This window comes from Vanessa cardui, chromosome 14 (assembly GCF_905220365.1).
Source record: "Vanessa cardui chromosome 14, ilVanCard2.1, whole genome shotgun sequence".
Lineage (NCBI taxonomy): Eukaryota > Metazoa > Arthropoda > Insecta > Lepidoptera > Nymphalidae > Vanessa > Vanessa cardui.
In genome coordinates, this window is record NC_061136.1 from 13408728 (window position 1) to 13424076 (window position 15349).

A 15349-nucleotide genomic window follows, 5' to 3' on the forward strand; every position below is an offset into this window, starting at 1 on the left:
ACATAGCATACATTCGATTTAACGTCGCTGATCTGTGCTGAACAAGATAATGGGCAATATGGGTTACATTTAATGGTAGTTATACTCACTGATGAGCAGCGCGCCGAACATGTATATGGGCACGATGCAGTGCTGGTCGACCAGTGCACCGAACACCACGTTGCCGACGATGGCGCCCACTCGCCCGCACATCACCGTCACCGCCATTGCCGTTGCGCTGCAATGGGAATCATATATATACTCTTTAACTCAGAAATATATATGTCGTTGATTGGTCTCGTAATGGGTCAGGTGATCGGAATCGTTTGAAGGGATAACTGTCACATTTTTTCTGTTGGGCTCAATGTAGTCATTCCACATAGCAAGTATTTAAAACGTCTGAAACTACTCAGGCCGTTCTGATTATGACTTGTTTTTCTATTCTTTAATAAAAGTTAGCAAAATCCATGTGACGGAAAATCACTCATGAATTATTTCTATACGTAAATTTTAAGCAAGTTTAACGTATATTTATTTGGAACTTGCTTAATCTGACCATTTGTTATTTTTCAATTTAATGATAAATTTTTTCTTAGTAAAAGAGATATGTATGAATTCAACATTATTTTGGTAATAAAAGCTTCATTAATCGCGATCATTTTGATAACTAATCTAACTAGCTTTTAACTATGCTGTGGGTTTTGGAAGAGATCCACATTTACGTAGATTTAGAGATTATAAGTAAACCGATACTTACGCAACTTTAGTAGGAAATATTTCACATATGACGCAGAATAACACTGCTTCTGTGCAGCTGACGATTGCTTCGAATACGCACGATAGCAGCAGGTTCTGGAGTGACGAACGCACCAAGTTTAAGCCGAGGGCAGCTAGCCCAGAGCTGATCAACATGAAAACTGGAAAAAAAAAGGATTGCATGTAGTTGATTTTATATAGAAGTAAATACTATCGTAATTAATAGCGGCTGGGCATTAAATAAAGGTTTGGATCAACGGAAGTCAGAAGATTAATAGGGTATAAAGGATGATTCCACGTAGATCGGTTGGTGTTGATTTAAATTTATGTCGATGTTCCAGTAGCGAATTATAACTGTAGAAGACACCCCTAATAAAAATCACTGACTTTTCATGTGTTAAGTCTTTTTATCATCAATCATAAGATTAGGAAATGGACCGCCTGACGGCAATCAGGCGGTCCCAGGTTTAGGTCACCAACAATCATAGACGAAAGCGGTGTAAGAAATGTAAACCATTCCTTACATCATCAACTCGGCATCAACCTTGGACACTGATATGTTATGTCTTTTGTGTGGCTGCTTGGTAGGATATATGATTAGTGGGTACCATATATGGTACATATGGTTGGTACCATATCAGACGGAAGATTCTTCAGGTCTCACTTTGTATTTTAGTGGTAAATTGTTGAAGGCCATCAGATAAAACGCAATTTTTAAGAAACTATCTTCAAACTGTAATTAACCTTAGTTTAACTCACCGAGCATAGGTTTCTTTCCTATCCAGTTGATAGTGAGACCGACCCACAAGGCCGTAGGTACACAGCTAAGTGCGACCACTAAAGTGTGAATATAAACTGTATCGTCTATTGTCTGTGGACATTCTACCTTCCCCTGAAACGTAATGTAATATTAAAACTTACGTACATCGCCACCTCATAACTGGACTGAATCTTGAACGTAGTTTGTTAAACGTAATGTATGATGTAAAACTAGGGTTGTTTGATAAATCGAAACATGTACGAATGTGCTTAGGTCCTCACTGTTGCTATAATACAATTGTGCCTTCCTTATTGCTTGTCATAATTCTACCACAGGTCGGCAGATATTACACAGACTTGAGAGGAACCGGTAAAAGAAATTCAGTGATCAAATGATATTCGTTGAAACAGTTTGCAGGCAATTGTTTCGTTTCAACTTTATAAAAACCTGTAATTATTTTGCATTTCCTTGCCTTTTTTATTAAAATTAGTTACTTCGGTTCAGTGGCAGCACTCGTTTTACATTTAATACAAAATCAAAATAAACTTTATTCAAGATTTTATTATGCTATTGGTTGGGAACTAAGATGTGATGTCCCCTGTGTCTGTGTGCACTGGCTCACTCACCCTTAAAACCGGAACACAACTAGGTTTTTCAAATAATTTTGAATCGGGATTTGAACAAAATATATTAAGTAAAGCTACCACCGGTTGTAGATTCTACTAAGAATAAAATTGTTAAAAAGTGTTTTTATGCTCCTACTTGAACACATTAGGTCTTTATTATGAAATATAAAAATCTATGATTCGATTTTGAGCATTACATTTCAATGTTGCTTCAATGACTGACAAATATACGTCTGCAATGTAACAATCAAAGATTCGTTTTCAAACGTCATTTGCACTCATGTTACTTATATATGTAATGTAAACTAAATTTGAGTAATGCTCACTTCTTCTTCTCTCTCTCACTGATGTAATGTTCCATATTGTAACATTACATTTTGCGCACTGAAAAACTGATCAGTCTAAACTGTTACAAAGCAGGCTCTCAGAATCCCGGTGGGCCGAATTCGTTTTGAATATGAAAATTTTCAAATATTAGTTACCATTAATTCAGTTCTAGTAACATTAGCAGAAACTTCACAGACGCCGGCCGAGACGCCGGGGAAGAGAGACGAGAACTGACTGAACCTCTCGAACAGGTCTGGGAACCACATCATCAATGTGTAGTAACTGCAACATATAACATATAACATATAACGAACGTTCAATCTTTATTACTGCCATGTAACATAAAAAAGATGTTAATGTTGAGTTTGATAATAATAATACATATTCAATAAAAATATTTCCTAGACAAACTAAATAAATATATACATATGTGACATAGGAGTTTTAAAATATTTGAGTTGTTCGATAAAATAGCTTGTGGATTACAAAAACCATTCTGAGACCATTTATTCGATCCTTTTCAATGTTCTTAGGATTTTTACAAATATCAAACTTTTCCGAGTATCTTATGATGTAAAGGGACAAAACATGTGTTCGTTATGCAGTAACTATGAAATAAACACCTTATTTTCTTCGTGTACTGCTTTTAGAAAGACAAATTTTAATGCTAATAATAGTGTATATAAGCTTTACTAATTGAATGGATAAGGTGTTCCCTTCCTGTTATTTTTATCATAGTATTTAGAAACGACATCTTACCTAAACATAAGTCCAAAATCTACAAAACAACAGAGCACCAAAAGTCCTATATAGGGTGGAGTGACCAGCATCTTCTTTCTGTTCCAGAAAGCATTCCACCTCTGATTCCAAGTGAGAGGAGACTTGGTCTCGTTGCCGTTGTTGTCAGCTGATACTACTTCTTCTTCTTCACCATCACACACACTTATCATTGATTCTACCTGGTAATTGAAAAAAATGTTTTAATGAAATGTAAAAAACAAAAGCAGGCTGGCAAATGGGCTACATAATGGTAAGAGGTCACAACCGACCATTATAAATGGAAGTGTATAAAATATTTATAATCCCTTGTACCACATATACGCCATCAACCTCGAGAACTAAGATGTTTTATGTTCTCCTGTAGACTTGCTCACTTATACATCAAACCTGAACACAAAATACTAAGTATTGATGTTTGGTGGTAGGGTAAGTGATGAGTGAATGGTACATGCCCAAACTGGCTGACTGGCATTGTAGAGAGATAGCTCTCGCCCAAGTAAATATATTTAGTTAAATCCTTATCCTCCAATGTTTCTTGTACAAAACATTCATTATAACTGTTACGTATTGTCTCAAGTAATTGTTTATAATTTAATTGATCACTTACTGGAAAATCTTTTTCTGCTAGTCTCGTGTTTACAACGAATATCCTCTGCAGCACTTGCAGCGCTTGTTCAGCTTTATTTACATAAAGTAAATATCTTGGACTCTCAGGGAAAGGCAGCAATAGTAGTACAACCAGCAGGCTGGGAATTCCGCAGGCAGCAACGAATACCCGCCAAGATGTGTACTGGAAATCTGCGCCCTCAGCCGTGACGTTGAAACGAGGGTCTTGAATAATTAGCCAGGCGATACCTAAAAATAGTGTAAATTTTGATTACTTGTGATGTCTTGCTGACCATTTTCGGTAATGCTGACCAGTGTTCGTGGATTATAGAAAGTGGAGCTGCTAAAATTGAGTAGCTCCTCAAAAGTCGTATAAGGTTTTTGTAAACATTATTATTAAATATCTTTATTTCGTGTTTTATTTTCGTTGTTTTTCATCCCTATTTTCCCTTTACTTTTATCACGTATATTTGGAGTGGGGACGAAAATAGTCTGGATGAATCCTGCATCTTTTTATATAGCTTGGCCAGTAAACTGCTATTGAGCCTTCAATAGTTAGTATATACACAATATTATGCTCCCGGAATCATAATGGTGGTTCCTTACTTTTGCGACAAAATACATACATAGCTTTCGACAATTTTGGACAAAACATACATGAGCAATATATTTCGACAAATACTAGGGTCACTTATACCCTGATTTTAACATTAGATATTATTTAGCAACCTTCCTGACACCGGCTCCAAATATAACAATAACTACGTTATATGATCGTAAATCGACGTTTATGTAGTCTAATATTTTTCATTTCAGTTTACTTAGGACTAGGAGGACTCTAAAAAATATGTTGAATACGCAATTATTTTTATTACTTTTTAGTGCATATTTATTTAATTTAAAATTGTGTTTTGTTTGAAGTCGGTGTTTATTTTTGTTAAAATTTTTATTTATTTTTAAATTCAGGCAATTTATCACTTTCATTAGTATAAAGTTAACCACGCAACATTCAAGTCGTTTTACGTCTGACAGCATTTGTAATAGTTGTATCAATGAAGTATTTTTACATTTCTTACTAGCTGTTACTAGCGGTTTTGCTGTAAAATATTAGAGGTCTTGTTTCCAAAAAGTAGCCTATATCCTTTCTCAGGATTTAGGGTATTTCTGTACCAAATTTCATTTAAATATGTCAATGATGATGATGAGAAAGACAGACAGACAGACTGATAGACAGAGTTACTTTCACATTTATAATATAGTATAGAAGTGTGGATTTTTTTGCTAGTGACCTCAATTAATATGTTTCATATTGTCAATGCCTCATTTATATATTTTTGAATGATCAAGGAGGACATATCTTTGTCTTTTGATTCTAAACTCGGGTCTGCCTCATTATTCATAAAAAAGGAGAGTTTTGCTTTTTTTTCCTTATCTCTAAGTGTCACTTCATGTTGATGACACAATGTTTTTAGTTTTTTTATATCGGTAATCATATTTTTATCAGTCATCGACATGACATCGATGCACCCACTTCATGACGATGGGAACTACTTCCCGTAGCGATTTTTATTAAATAGATTACCTCCAAACATAAATAGAATTATAAACTATTTGAATATAATTAATATAAAAAATAACTACCTGGCAATAAAATGGTACCAAAGGTCCAGAAAACCTCGAGCCTGCACAGCATTACATCTCGATGCCGTAACGAGAGAAAATCTCCGAAGTAGGGAAATATAAGACCGGTGGCTCCAATTATACCGAAGCCGGAGAAGAATCTGCAACATCACAACAACTAAAACCAATGGTTATGTTGACATCAAGGAAGAATAATTATTAGTTAGCTATTTAATTTTACAATTCTACTTCCTGTGACAAATGTATTATTAGCGAAAGAATTACATATCTTTGTCCAAAAAAGTTTACGATGTTGAATTCGTCAGGTCATGTTAATAGGTAGTCCGTATTCTATTTTAAATAAAAATAAATTTATTTCAACGTACCTGCAAGCCAAAAATGCAGGGAAGGACTGCACCAGACTTGATAGAAAAGCCGCGAGAGCGTCCAGTAAAAGCGCACCAATGATGGCCTTCCTGCGGCCGCGAGCGTCCGCCAGGTTGCCCCAGAAGTATGATCCGACGCACATACCTGGAAATAGCACATAATAAGGCATTATTTATTGTTAATTGTACAGTAATCTGAAATCTTTCATTACTAGAAAAACAGGAGTGTTTGAAAGAAGCGGGTTGCGGTTTGAAAGGTAAGTGAGCCAGTGTAAATACAGACATAAGGAACATAACGTTTTATTTCCCAAGGTTTGGATAATTTTTCAGCATCGCTAATGGTTATAGCGTATGATTTCGCCTTTTGGGTATGGTGTGATTTTTTAGAATGAAAGAATTAGAAACTTTTGATGCTCTCAATTGTTCTAGTTATCATTTGATACTAACTGTTGGGCCAAACTTGGTATATACTAAACTTAACCCAATTAGTTTATGTTAACAAATTAATAGATAAATTGGAGCAATACTTCCGCAGATATTATGCCAAGTTTAAAACAATATTAAAATTAATATTTTTAATCAAAAAAAGTCGTAAGTATCAATATATACAAAAATTGACATTTTTATTATGCATGGAAGTTCAAAGAACGAATTCCTGACCTATAAGTGGTGTGGCTGTTAGTCTCCCCTTGTCGCTGGAGGATAGATTGAAGTCACATTCTGCAGCAGGTAACACGAAGCTTAGGGTGGTCGTACTGAGAGCGCAGACCGCGTATACAGCTCCGCATGACATGAGGAGCAGCCATTGGAAGCAACCATAACCTGGAAAGGAAATCACCCAAAATTTTGTTAAAAACATACTAAAGAAACTTTTTCATTGGATTTTGTTTATTTGCTACGTTTAACTACTCAAGCGATTTCCATGAAATGTCACTCTTTACGTTGTCAGGGATGCACAAAAATACATCGATGGTACTTAACACCTATAAACGTGAGCTGAAACATATTTCTATAGTAATTGTATTTATAGACATTGCTTGGCCATAGCAATTTGCAAGAAATAACCACACAAATTAAAAGTACTAGTTTAAGCAAAAACAATCACCATTATATCAAATTCAAAATTATTATCAAATTTTGAAGCTACCGCTAATTCAAGACTAATGAAAGGAAAGAAACTCATTGTCATTTGTCAGTTTTCAATCATTCAACCCACCAATTAATTCGTGTAGTAATATTAATGATATTGATATAGCCTTCATGAAAATCAACAAAGACTTCTGATATTAATTTGCAAGGACGACATTACATACATATAGTACGACACAAATTACTAGCGATTATTGGCGATTTACATGACCAATAGAAATAGCTCCCTATCGCGCCATTCAATGCTACAGATTCTTGCGTCAGTTCAACCCGAGAAAGCAAATCGACGTTTAAAATTGACAAATATATTAGGTCATATGATATTACACGTAGTTACATTTGTGTAAAGTTCATATTCATATAAGAAATAAATATTGATAATTTGTGATGGTGTTCTTAATTCGGATGTGATCGGTTTTACGAATTTTGCCGATGCCTATCTCAGTTGTGTCGTACTATACATAATTATAGAAGCGAATTCATTTCTTCATGAAAGGTGTCTGAAACTTGGGGTTGCTGGTTCTATTTATGATAATATATAATAGGTTGGGGAAAAAGAAATCCATTATTTTCACGTGAACTTAAAGACTTTATTTAACATGTTTTGCATTGTCCGATTTAGGTAAAATATGCACCATTTTGTTCTATAATTTGTTGACATTTTAATGGTAGCTTCATTATGCCTCTCTCATAAAAGTCTTGGTCCTTATTAGCGAAAAACTCCAGCAATTGATTTTCACACTCTTCCCTTGATGCCAATTTCTTATCACTAAAAAAGTTTTGCAATGCAAGAAAAAGATGGTAATCGCTTGGTGCGAGGTCCGGACTGTATGGTGGATACATCAAAACTTCCCAACCAAGCTCCCGGAGTTTCTGACGAGTCACTATAGAAGTGTGTGGCCTGGCGTTGTCCTGATGGAACACGACACCTCTTCTGTTGGCCAATTCTGGCCGTTTCTGGTCAATTGCTCGCTTCAGATGGTCCAGTTGTTGACAATAGATGTCTGAATTTAATGTTTGGCCATATGGAAGCAAATCGTAATAAATGATTCCTTTCCAATCCCACCAAACGCAAAGCAGAACCTTCCTGGCCGTTAGTCCCGGTTCGGCCACCGTCTGAGCTGCTTCACCGCGCTTTGACCACGATCGCTTTCGCATAATGTTGTCGTATGTGACCCATTTCTTATCCCCAGTCACCATCCGTTTAAGAAATGGGATGATTTCATTACGTTTGGCCAAGGCTTCGCAGATGGAAATTCGATCCATCATGTTTTTTGGTGTTAATTGGTGTGGCACCCAAACATCAATCTTTTTTTAAAACCCAGCTTTGTGCAAATGGTTTAAAACTGTTTTGTGGTCGATCTTTAACTCCTGGGCGATGCTACGACTACTAACATGCCGGTCAACTTCGATGATTTCAGTGACTTTGTCGACATTTTCGACGACGGGCCTGCCTGTGCGAGGGGCATCCTTAACGTCAAAAATACCCGAACGGAATCGAAGAAACCAAAATTGCGCGTAATCAGCTATTACAGTATCGGGACCATAAACACTATTCACATTTTCAGCCGCCTGACTTGCATTTTCGCCCTTATCGAAGAAAAACTGTAAAATGTACCGAATTTTCTCTTTGTTGACTTCCATCTTTAACGCCGTGTAACACAGAACTGAATGGACAAAACAAAAAACTGCAAACGAATTCTTTTAATGCGAACTGTTACCTTGACAACGAGCATAAATTTGAAATTGTTTGATCGATAATTTACGAGATATCGATCACTACAGCCATCTACCGAAAAAATAATGGATTTTTCCCCAACCTAACATATCGCGCTGTATTAAATATTTAAGTATAAAATGATGATTAGAAATATGATCTGTTTCATACTGAAAGAAATGTGTTTATAGTTAAGTAGAACTTCCAAAGGCACGGGACGGGGCCTTTGGAAGTTCTTAAATTTCTTGCCAAATATACATCCTGTCGGATATTTTGGGCTAAGGAGTGCATAACCCTTTGGTCCAATAATCCTTCCGATCATAATAAAATTCCGCAGACATTTTTAACTTTTGTAAAAAATACATTGGTAGAAAAAAGCATATTATTCGATATATAATAAAAATATTATTTTATAGATAATAAAAAAGCGTAGAGTTAACACCTGTTGACTTCCAAGCAGGATATATTAATTTAAATAATTGTATTAATTAACATGACTTTGGATTTTTTAAAAGTTGAAAAAAGGTAACTACTGAGTTTCTTGTCGGTTCTTCTCGGAAGAATCTAATTTCCGAACCGGTGGTAACTTCACTTAATTGTAAAATGACGACTCAAAAGCCTACTTGAATAAAGTTTATTTTGATTTTGATTTTTGATATCTCATAGGCTAGTCTCTGATTATTATGACCATCGTGGCCAGAATCAGTCAGGATAATGTCATCCAGTTCCATGTTATTTGAATTTCCAAGGTTATTGATATTTCAGTAATAACTTTATTTCTTTTATTACCCCGAAGGTAATCGATGGTTAGTTTAGAGTGCACTCGGGTCTATTGAGCTTCGTTAACGCAAGTGATCAAGATTGTTTCACTGACTATAAATAAGAATATTAAAAATTGATCGTCTGTCGTACGTATTCTTGAATTCGTCAGTTTTGAATGATTGCTCGTGTTGATCGAAGTTTGAATTACAGAATGACTTTAACGCTGAGCCGTGATGAAAAACTCTCATGGCTTTATTGCAATTACGATCTATCAGTTAATTGTCGAATGCATAATAATTAGAATCAGTCGTGGAAAGTAATCACTAGGTATATTTCTGAATGAATTTAAAAAAATCTGACAACCCATCCCGACTTCAACTTAGTGATATAAAACTTTTATTTACTTCCCGATTGAAGCTCACCACTACCACATACCAACACTTTCTATCAGGTGATCTGTGTCAGTGCACTTACTGTTTTGATAATAAAAACTGACACTATAAATATAAAACAATCTATTGCCTGTTTATATTTGAAAGGGATTAAGCGACAACAGTTTTCATATCAATGAAAACTTTCAATATTACAAACTTCAACAAGCGTAATGGGACTATCCAATATTACTTACTACTCGTAGATTTTTCGATTTGTAACCAAAAATAATTAACGAATCTTTATAAATGTGGATGTTTGTAAGAAACCGCATCGATTTACGAAGACTTCTCGAACGTATTAAGGACGGGTGAGGCAAACGCAACAGGTAACTTACTTGTTGCGTTTCGTCCTTTCAGAGAAAAGTGACATCACTACAGCAGCTCCTATATTTATTTGTAGTTCAGTCAATAGTGCGTCTTCAACTATGCTCTGTGGTATAAATGAATGTATTTTTCATTTATTATATAAGTACTTTATCATATTAGTTATTGCATTACCTATAGGAAAAAGTAACAAACATATTTGGTTACAATTATTTCTTACTACTATCAAAAAGATTCTTTTTTATATTATAATTCAACTCATATTATTTTAAATTGGTCTTAGGGTTTGAATAAATATTAGATTCGATAAAAAATCGATTTAAAAAAGATAATCTGTTGACTTCTTCCTGTAAAATAAAAAAGATATGACTATATAGAGTCCTGTCTGGACGGATATCACCTATTTCAAACTACCAGACAGTTCTCATATACTTGAAGTATATACTTGTTGTCGCTACGATTGAAAATTAAAATTGTTTGAAGCGGACAACATTATAAGAAAAAAGAAAATAATATTTTCTTTTTTTTTTACAATTGAAGTCACTCTAATGCATGCACTGGAACCGGAGACATTGTTATAACTTTATCTTTCATTACTGTATTTATCTACATTCATTGCTTAACTTTAATAAATAAGAACGCTATTAATTACGACGACCTCCGTGGTCGAGTAGTATGTACACCGGTTTTAATGGGTACGTCACTCAGAGGTCCGGCCAAATCAATGTAGAAAAAGTTCAGTACTTTACTAAGTTGTCTTGGGAGAGAATGATCCTTCAAAAATTACTTAACAAAATAACTTGAGCTTTCATAATGATTTCTTATACTATTGGATATTTCTTTTTCAAGGATTTTGAAAACGTGTTTGCTTGTTTATTAAGTCCGTGAATGTATTAGTGGGTACAGCAGTTCGTGGAATATATATTCCGCATTTAACGCACGAGCAACTAAACACGTATTTAATTAGAATATTTTCCGAGTGAACGCACGAAAACTTGTCTCAATAATTAAACATCATACTGTAATGGCGAGGTCAGTCACAACCCCTACATTAAAATACTATAGAGGCTGTTACAAATACACATTCGGAAAATCTGGAAGTATTATTTGACTTTTAAAATATGTAAAACGAAACTCAAACAGTCCAGAGCCATCAATAACATCATCATAAGACTTTTTTTATGGAATAGATTGGCGGACGAGCAAATAGGCCGACTGATGGTTAGTGGTCACCATCACCCATAGACAATGACGCTGTAAGAAATATTAACTATTTACTAAGAAATATTAGTAGTAGTTATTAACTATTTCTATATATTTCTATATATATGTACTAAGAAATATTAACTATTTCTCACATCGTCAATGCGCCAACAACCTTGGGAACTAAGCTGCTATGTCCCTTGTGCCTGTAGTTACACTGGCTAACTCACCCTTCAAACCGGAACACAACAATACCCATACCCAGGCGAGCTTGCACAAAGCCCTACCGCCAAGTGTCAATCACAATCCTCTGTTAGATATAGGTCTCTACCATAATGGTAAGCCTTTTTTGTGTACATTCGGGTCCGTAACTTCTTCAGGTCGTTTGTCCAATTGGCTGGATGCGATTGCTACATTTGGCGATTCGCGGTCATCACTCTAGAACTCATTTGCCCCAAGAGAGATCGGTCCTTCGACAATCGTGACCAGTCCATTGGCATTTCAACAAAAACATAATGCAAGCTCCCCGGGTGACTTCATTTCTGATTTTACCCTTCAAAAATACTCCGAGCATAGCTCACGTCACAGCACTCTGAGCGACCTCGGATTTATGGACTTCTCCTGCACTTAGCGTTCACGTTTTTTCTCAACTCCAAAATCCAAGTGAAAGGAGTTCGAAATCGAAATTTTTTTTGTTCAAGTAGAGATGCACTTTTGTATCATTATTTTACAGGCTTGTATTAAATGTTAAACTGACTATCTTTAGATTCAGATGAACTGAAAAGAAACTAAGCAGCACTTTTGCCCAATATATAATTAACAAATTCAAATGCAGTATTTCGAATACGGAGTATTTACTTTGCCACTAAATCTTGACTACCCAAGCCCTACTAATATAGGGAAATGTAATAAGGTATCAATGTTATTGGTGTCTTTTTTTTAATCCATTTATGAATAAGAATATAGTAACGCTACTACACTATACTACTATACTATACTATACTATACTATACTATACTAAAATTTAGATAGAAGGTCAAAGATGGTAGGTAAAGGTTTGGAAAACGAGCTGTTACTGAGATCATCTTCATACATCACTACATTTTTGCAGTGCGCCATAGAATGTCGACGCTTCAAGTTATTTTCCCTGAACCTGTTAATTACATCATCCCCCTTACCCTTTTAACAAAACAATTGACGCTTTGCAATATAATAGCCTTCCAGTGGGTGTTACAGACGGCACAACAGCTTTTTCCCGTAAAGGCAGACAGTGACATTGAATATGACATGTATTAGCTTGTAATTAATAGAAGTAAATATCCTTTGTTGGCATCTAAGTGTACGTAACAAAAGAACTATACGAGGCAAATAGTGTTCACAAACACACTATCGAGTTACATAAAACAATAGTCTCGTAAAGGCTATAAACAATGTTTAAAGGTCAAATCTCATGCATGTTTAGTCACCCTGTATAATTCACGTATATCCCACTACACATGTATATTGTGTATGTACGTGTGTGCGACCCTCAGGCGCCTCGAATTAATTGGATCTGTTTCGTCACCAAATCTCATTAGTGCTTACTGCTTAGCTATAAACCATGCCTTAAACGTGCCTGGATTACCCGGATAATGTTTCAAGTTAACATTGAGGTTTTTTCTATTTTGATGCGCAGATTATTTGCTATGTAATATTAAATCCGGTATTTGAATTGAATTAAGACACGTATATTGATATCTTAACCGAAGATTTTATAGCTTAAACCCTGATGAACACCGATAATTATCATTTGCTTAAGTTAAATATAAAAGGACGAAGTGTACTATAAAAAAAATTAGTGACTTGTTTGTGTTGGGTGACTTTCCGAAATATTTGTAGCCAATCTACGTTTGGGCAACGTTTTAAAATAACTCTTATCTCCTCTTGGGAAATTCTGGCTCCCGTAGAGAATGGAATACTAGTAAGCTATTACTTTCATTGATTCCAAATTATGACGTCATATATTTTTATTCATTCTCTTCGGAACGAATCTTTCAAATCATTTGCTTAATACATAAATATATTATTATATAGAAAGACTATAAAAGGTGACAGTAATATTCCGCCAAGATCGCAACTTTACTGTGTGTTAAAAATATTATTTATTTTCGTTGCACTGGTAATATATGATATATTTTACTAGTATACGCATTTTTTTGATGAAGTACTGCGAGGAGGGAGCCAGACTTAGGTTTTAGTAAGCCCTTCTTCAACGCCAGAGTTCCACTATATGACATACATTTTTTGCAAATAAGAACTGTAATACCTTAAGGAATACCTGACTTAAGGGAAAACTAATTAAACACATAATGTGTTTATTATTTATCTCCACCCGTTACTATCTGGGTCAAAGCTTGCAATTGGATTTCAACAAGTTCAACCCAAACGATTCTGAGAAACTGAAATTTGGCACACATTTTTGGTGATGGTGACAACGTTAGCGTTACTAATTTTTACTTTACAATTAATTATGAACTACGCCTTCCAAACATACTAATTCCACAAAGTACAGCAAATGTATTGTCGTGATACAAAACAGTTTTTTATCAAAAAAATTTAAAATTGGCTGTGATTTTTTGAGTTTAAGAACTTTATACAAAATATTCCTAGACATTGTTGATGTGTATATACTAATTCCACAAAGTACAACAAATTTATTGTCTTGATTATATTTTTTTATGTTCATTATATAACATGGATTTGCTAATAATATGAAGCAACGAGCTGATTTGGTACGCGTGATTCGGAATTGTTTTTTCCACTCTATATTTAGAGCGATGTGCTTTTTGTCAGCTGTCTTTATTTACAAACAGGCGACCGATTCTCGATACGAATGATAATGTTTGGTCCAATGGTTAAACTAAACGATTTACATTTAGTATTTTGGTTTCCTTTAATTTCTCTACATCTGTGTTTTGATCATTGAAACGTTAAGCAACTCGCTCAGTCATAAACCTTTATTAGTTCTTTATTAGGGACAGTAGTTGTTGCAACAATACAGTCGACGTACAATGATCTAACTGTAATCACAAGCAATACCATCAATGAAATTGAAAAACAACAAAGGACTAAGAATACTGCCTTGAGGAACGCCTGAGGTAAGGGTACACCAATTTGAATAAAGAATTAAATAACTAGATAATAAATTATTATTTTCTTTGATAAAAATATCTAAAAGCAAAGTTAAATACAAACTCATGATACACCCTTGCTATTTTTTTAATGTAGTAAATTCCTGTTTACATTCGATAAAGAGAGAATATCAAAACGCGTAGGATGTAGTGCCTGACTGTGCCCACAAAGATCTCTTTCCAATCCTCTAACGAATCTGACAGGATTAAAAAAGAAACAGTTCTCATAAGCTAGACACTAGACAAGTGAGGTTTTTTTATGGTATACTAGCTCAATCGCCCTTCAAACTGGAACACAACAATACTGAGTACTGTTATTTGGCGGTAGAATAACTGATGAGTGGGTGGTACCTACCCAGACGGGCTTGCACAAAGCCCTACCACCAAGAATCGAAGAGGTAACAAAAAAATGAAAAAAGTTACATCCAACGACCGCGAATGTAATCGCCCATTAGACAATTTATAATGTATACGCTGCGCTCCTCCCTTAAACCAATCTTTGAACCTCGGCCAAGTCTGGGCGTCATAAGCGACCTAGCGCGTGCCGCACGGTCCTCTGATCGGCTACAAACGATACGCGATACAAGGTGATGCGTATTTATAAACAAATTCACGGGTGACAATGCCCTGACTTTGTCCGATTTTACTTGACCTATATCGTTTAACCAGTCTGGAATAATCTTTATATTCTGTCGACTATTCAATTGTAGACAACTTTTCATATCCGCCCAGAGTTAGTCATATATTATG

At 35.1% G+C, this 15349-nt stretch overlaps 1 protein-coding gene across 1 annotated transcript in view; it reads right to left on the reverse strand.

The window, feature by feature from the left end:
• The window catches only part of LOC124535354 (synaptic vesicle glycoprotein 2C-like), a 54684-nt gene that overhangs the window by 979 nt on the left and 38356 nt on the right, over window positions 1-15349 (reverse strand). Inside the window, exons 3-11 of the mRNA XM_047111552.1 lie at window positions 6501-6662; window positions 5841-5985; window positions 5476-5615; window positions 3836-4083; window positions 3208-3407; window positions 2604-2730; window positions 1495-1627; window positions 737-896; window positions 90-217 (exon numbers count right to left, since the gene is read on the reverse strand). Of these exons, the coding sequence (XP_046967508.1) occupies window positions 90-217; window positions 737-896; window positions 1495-1627; window positions 2604-2730; window positions 3208-3407; window positions 3836-4083; window positions 5476-5615; window positions 5841-5985; window positions 6501-6662 (1443 nt within the window). The remainder of the gene's footprint in view (window positions 1-89; window positions 218-736; window positions 897-1494; window positions 1628-2603; window positions 2731-3207; window positions 3408-3835; window positions 4084-5475; window positions 5616-5840; window positions 5986-6500; window positions 6663-15349) is intronic.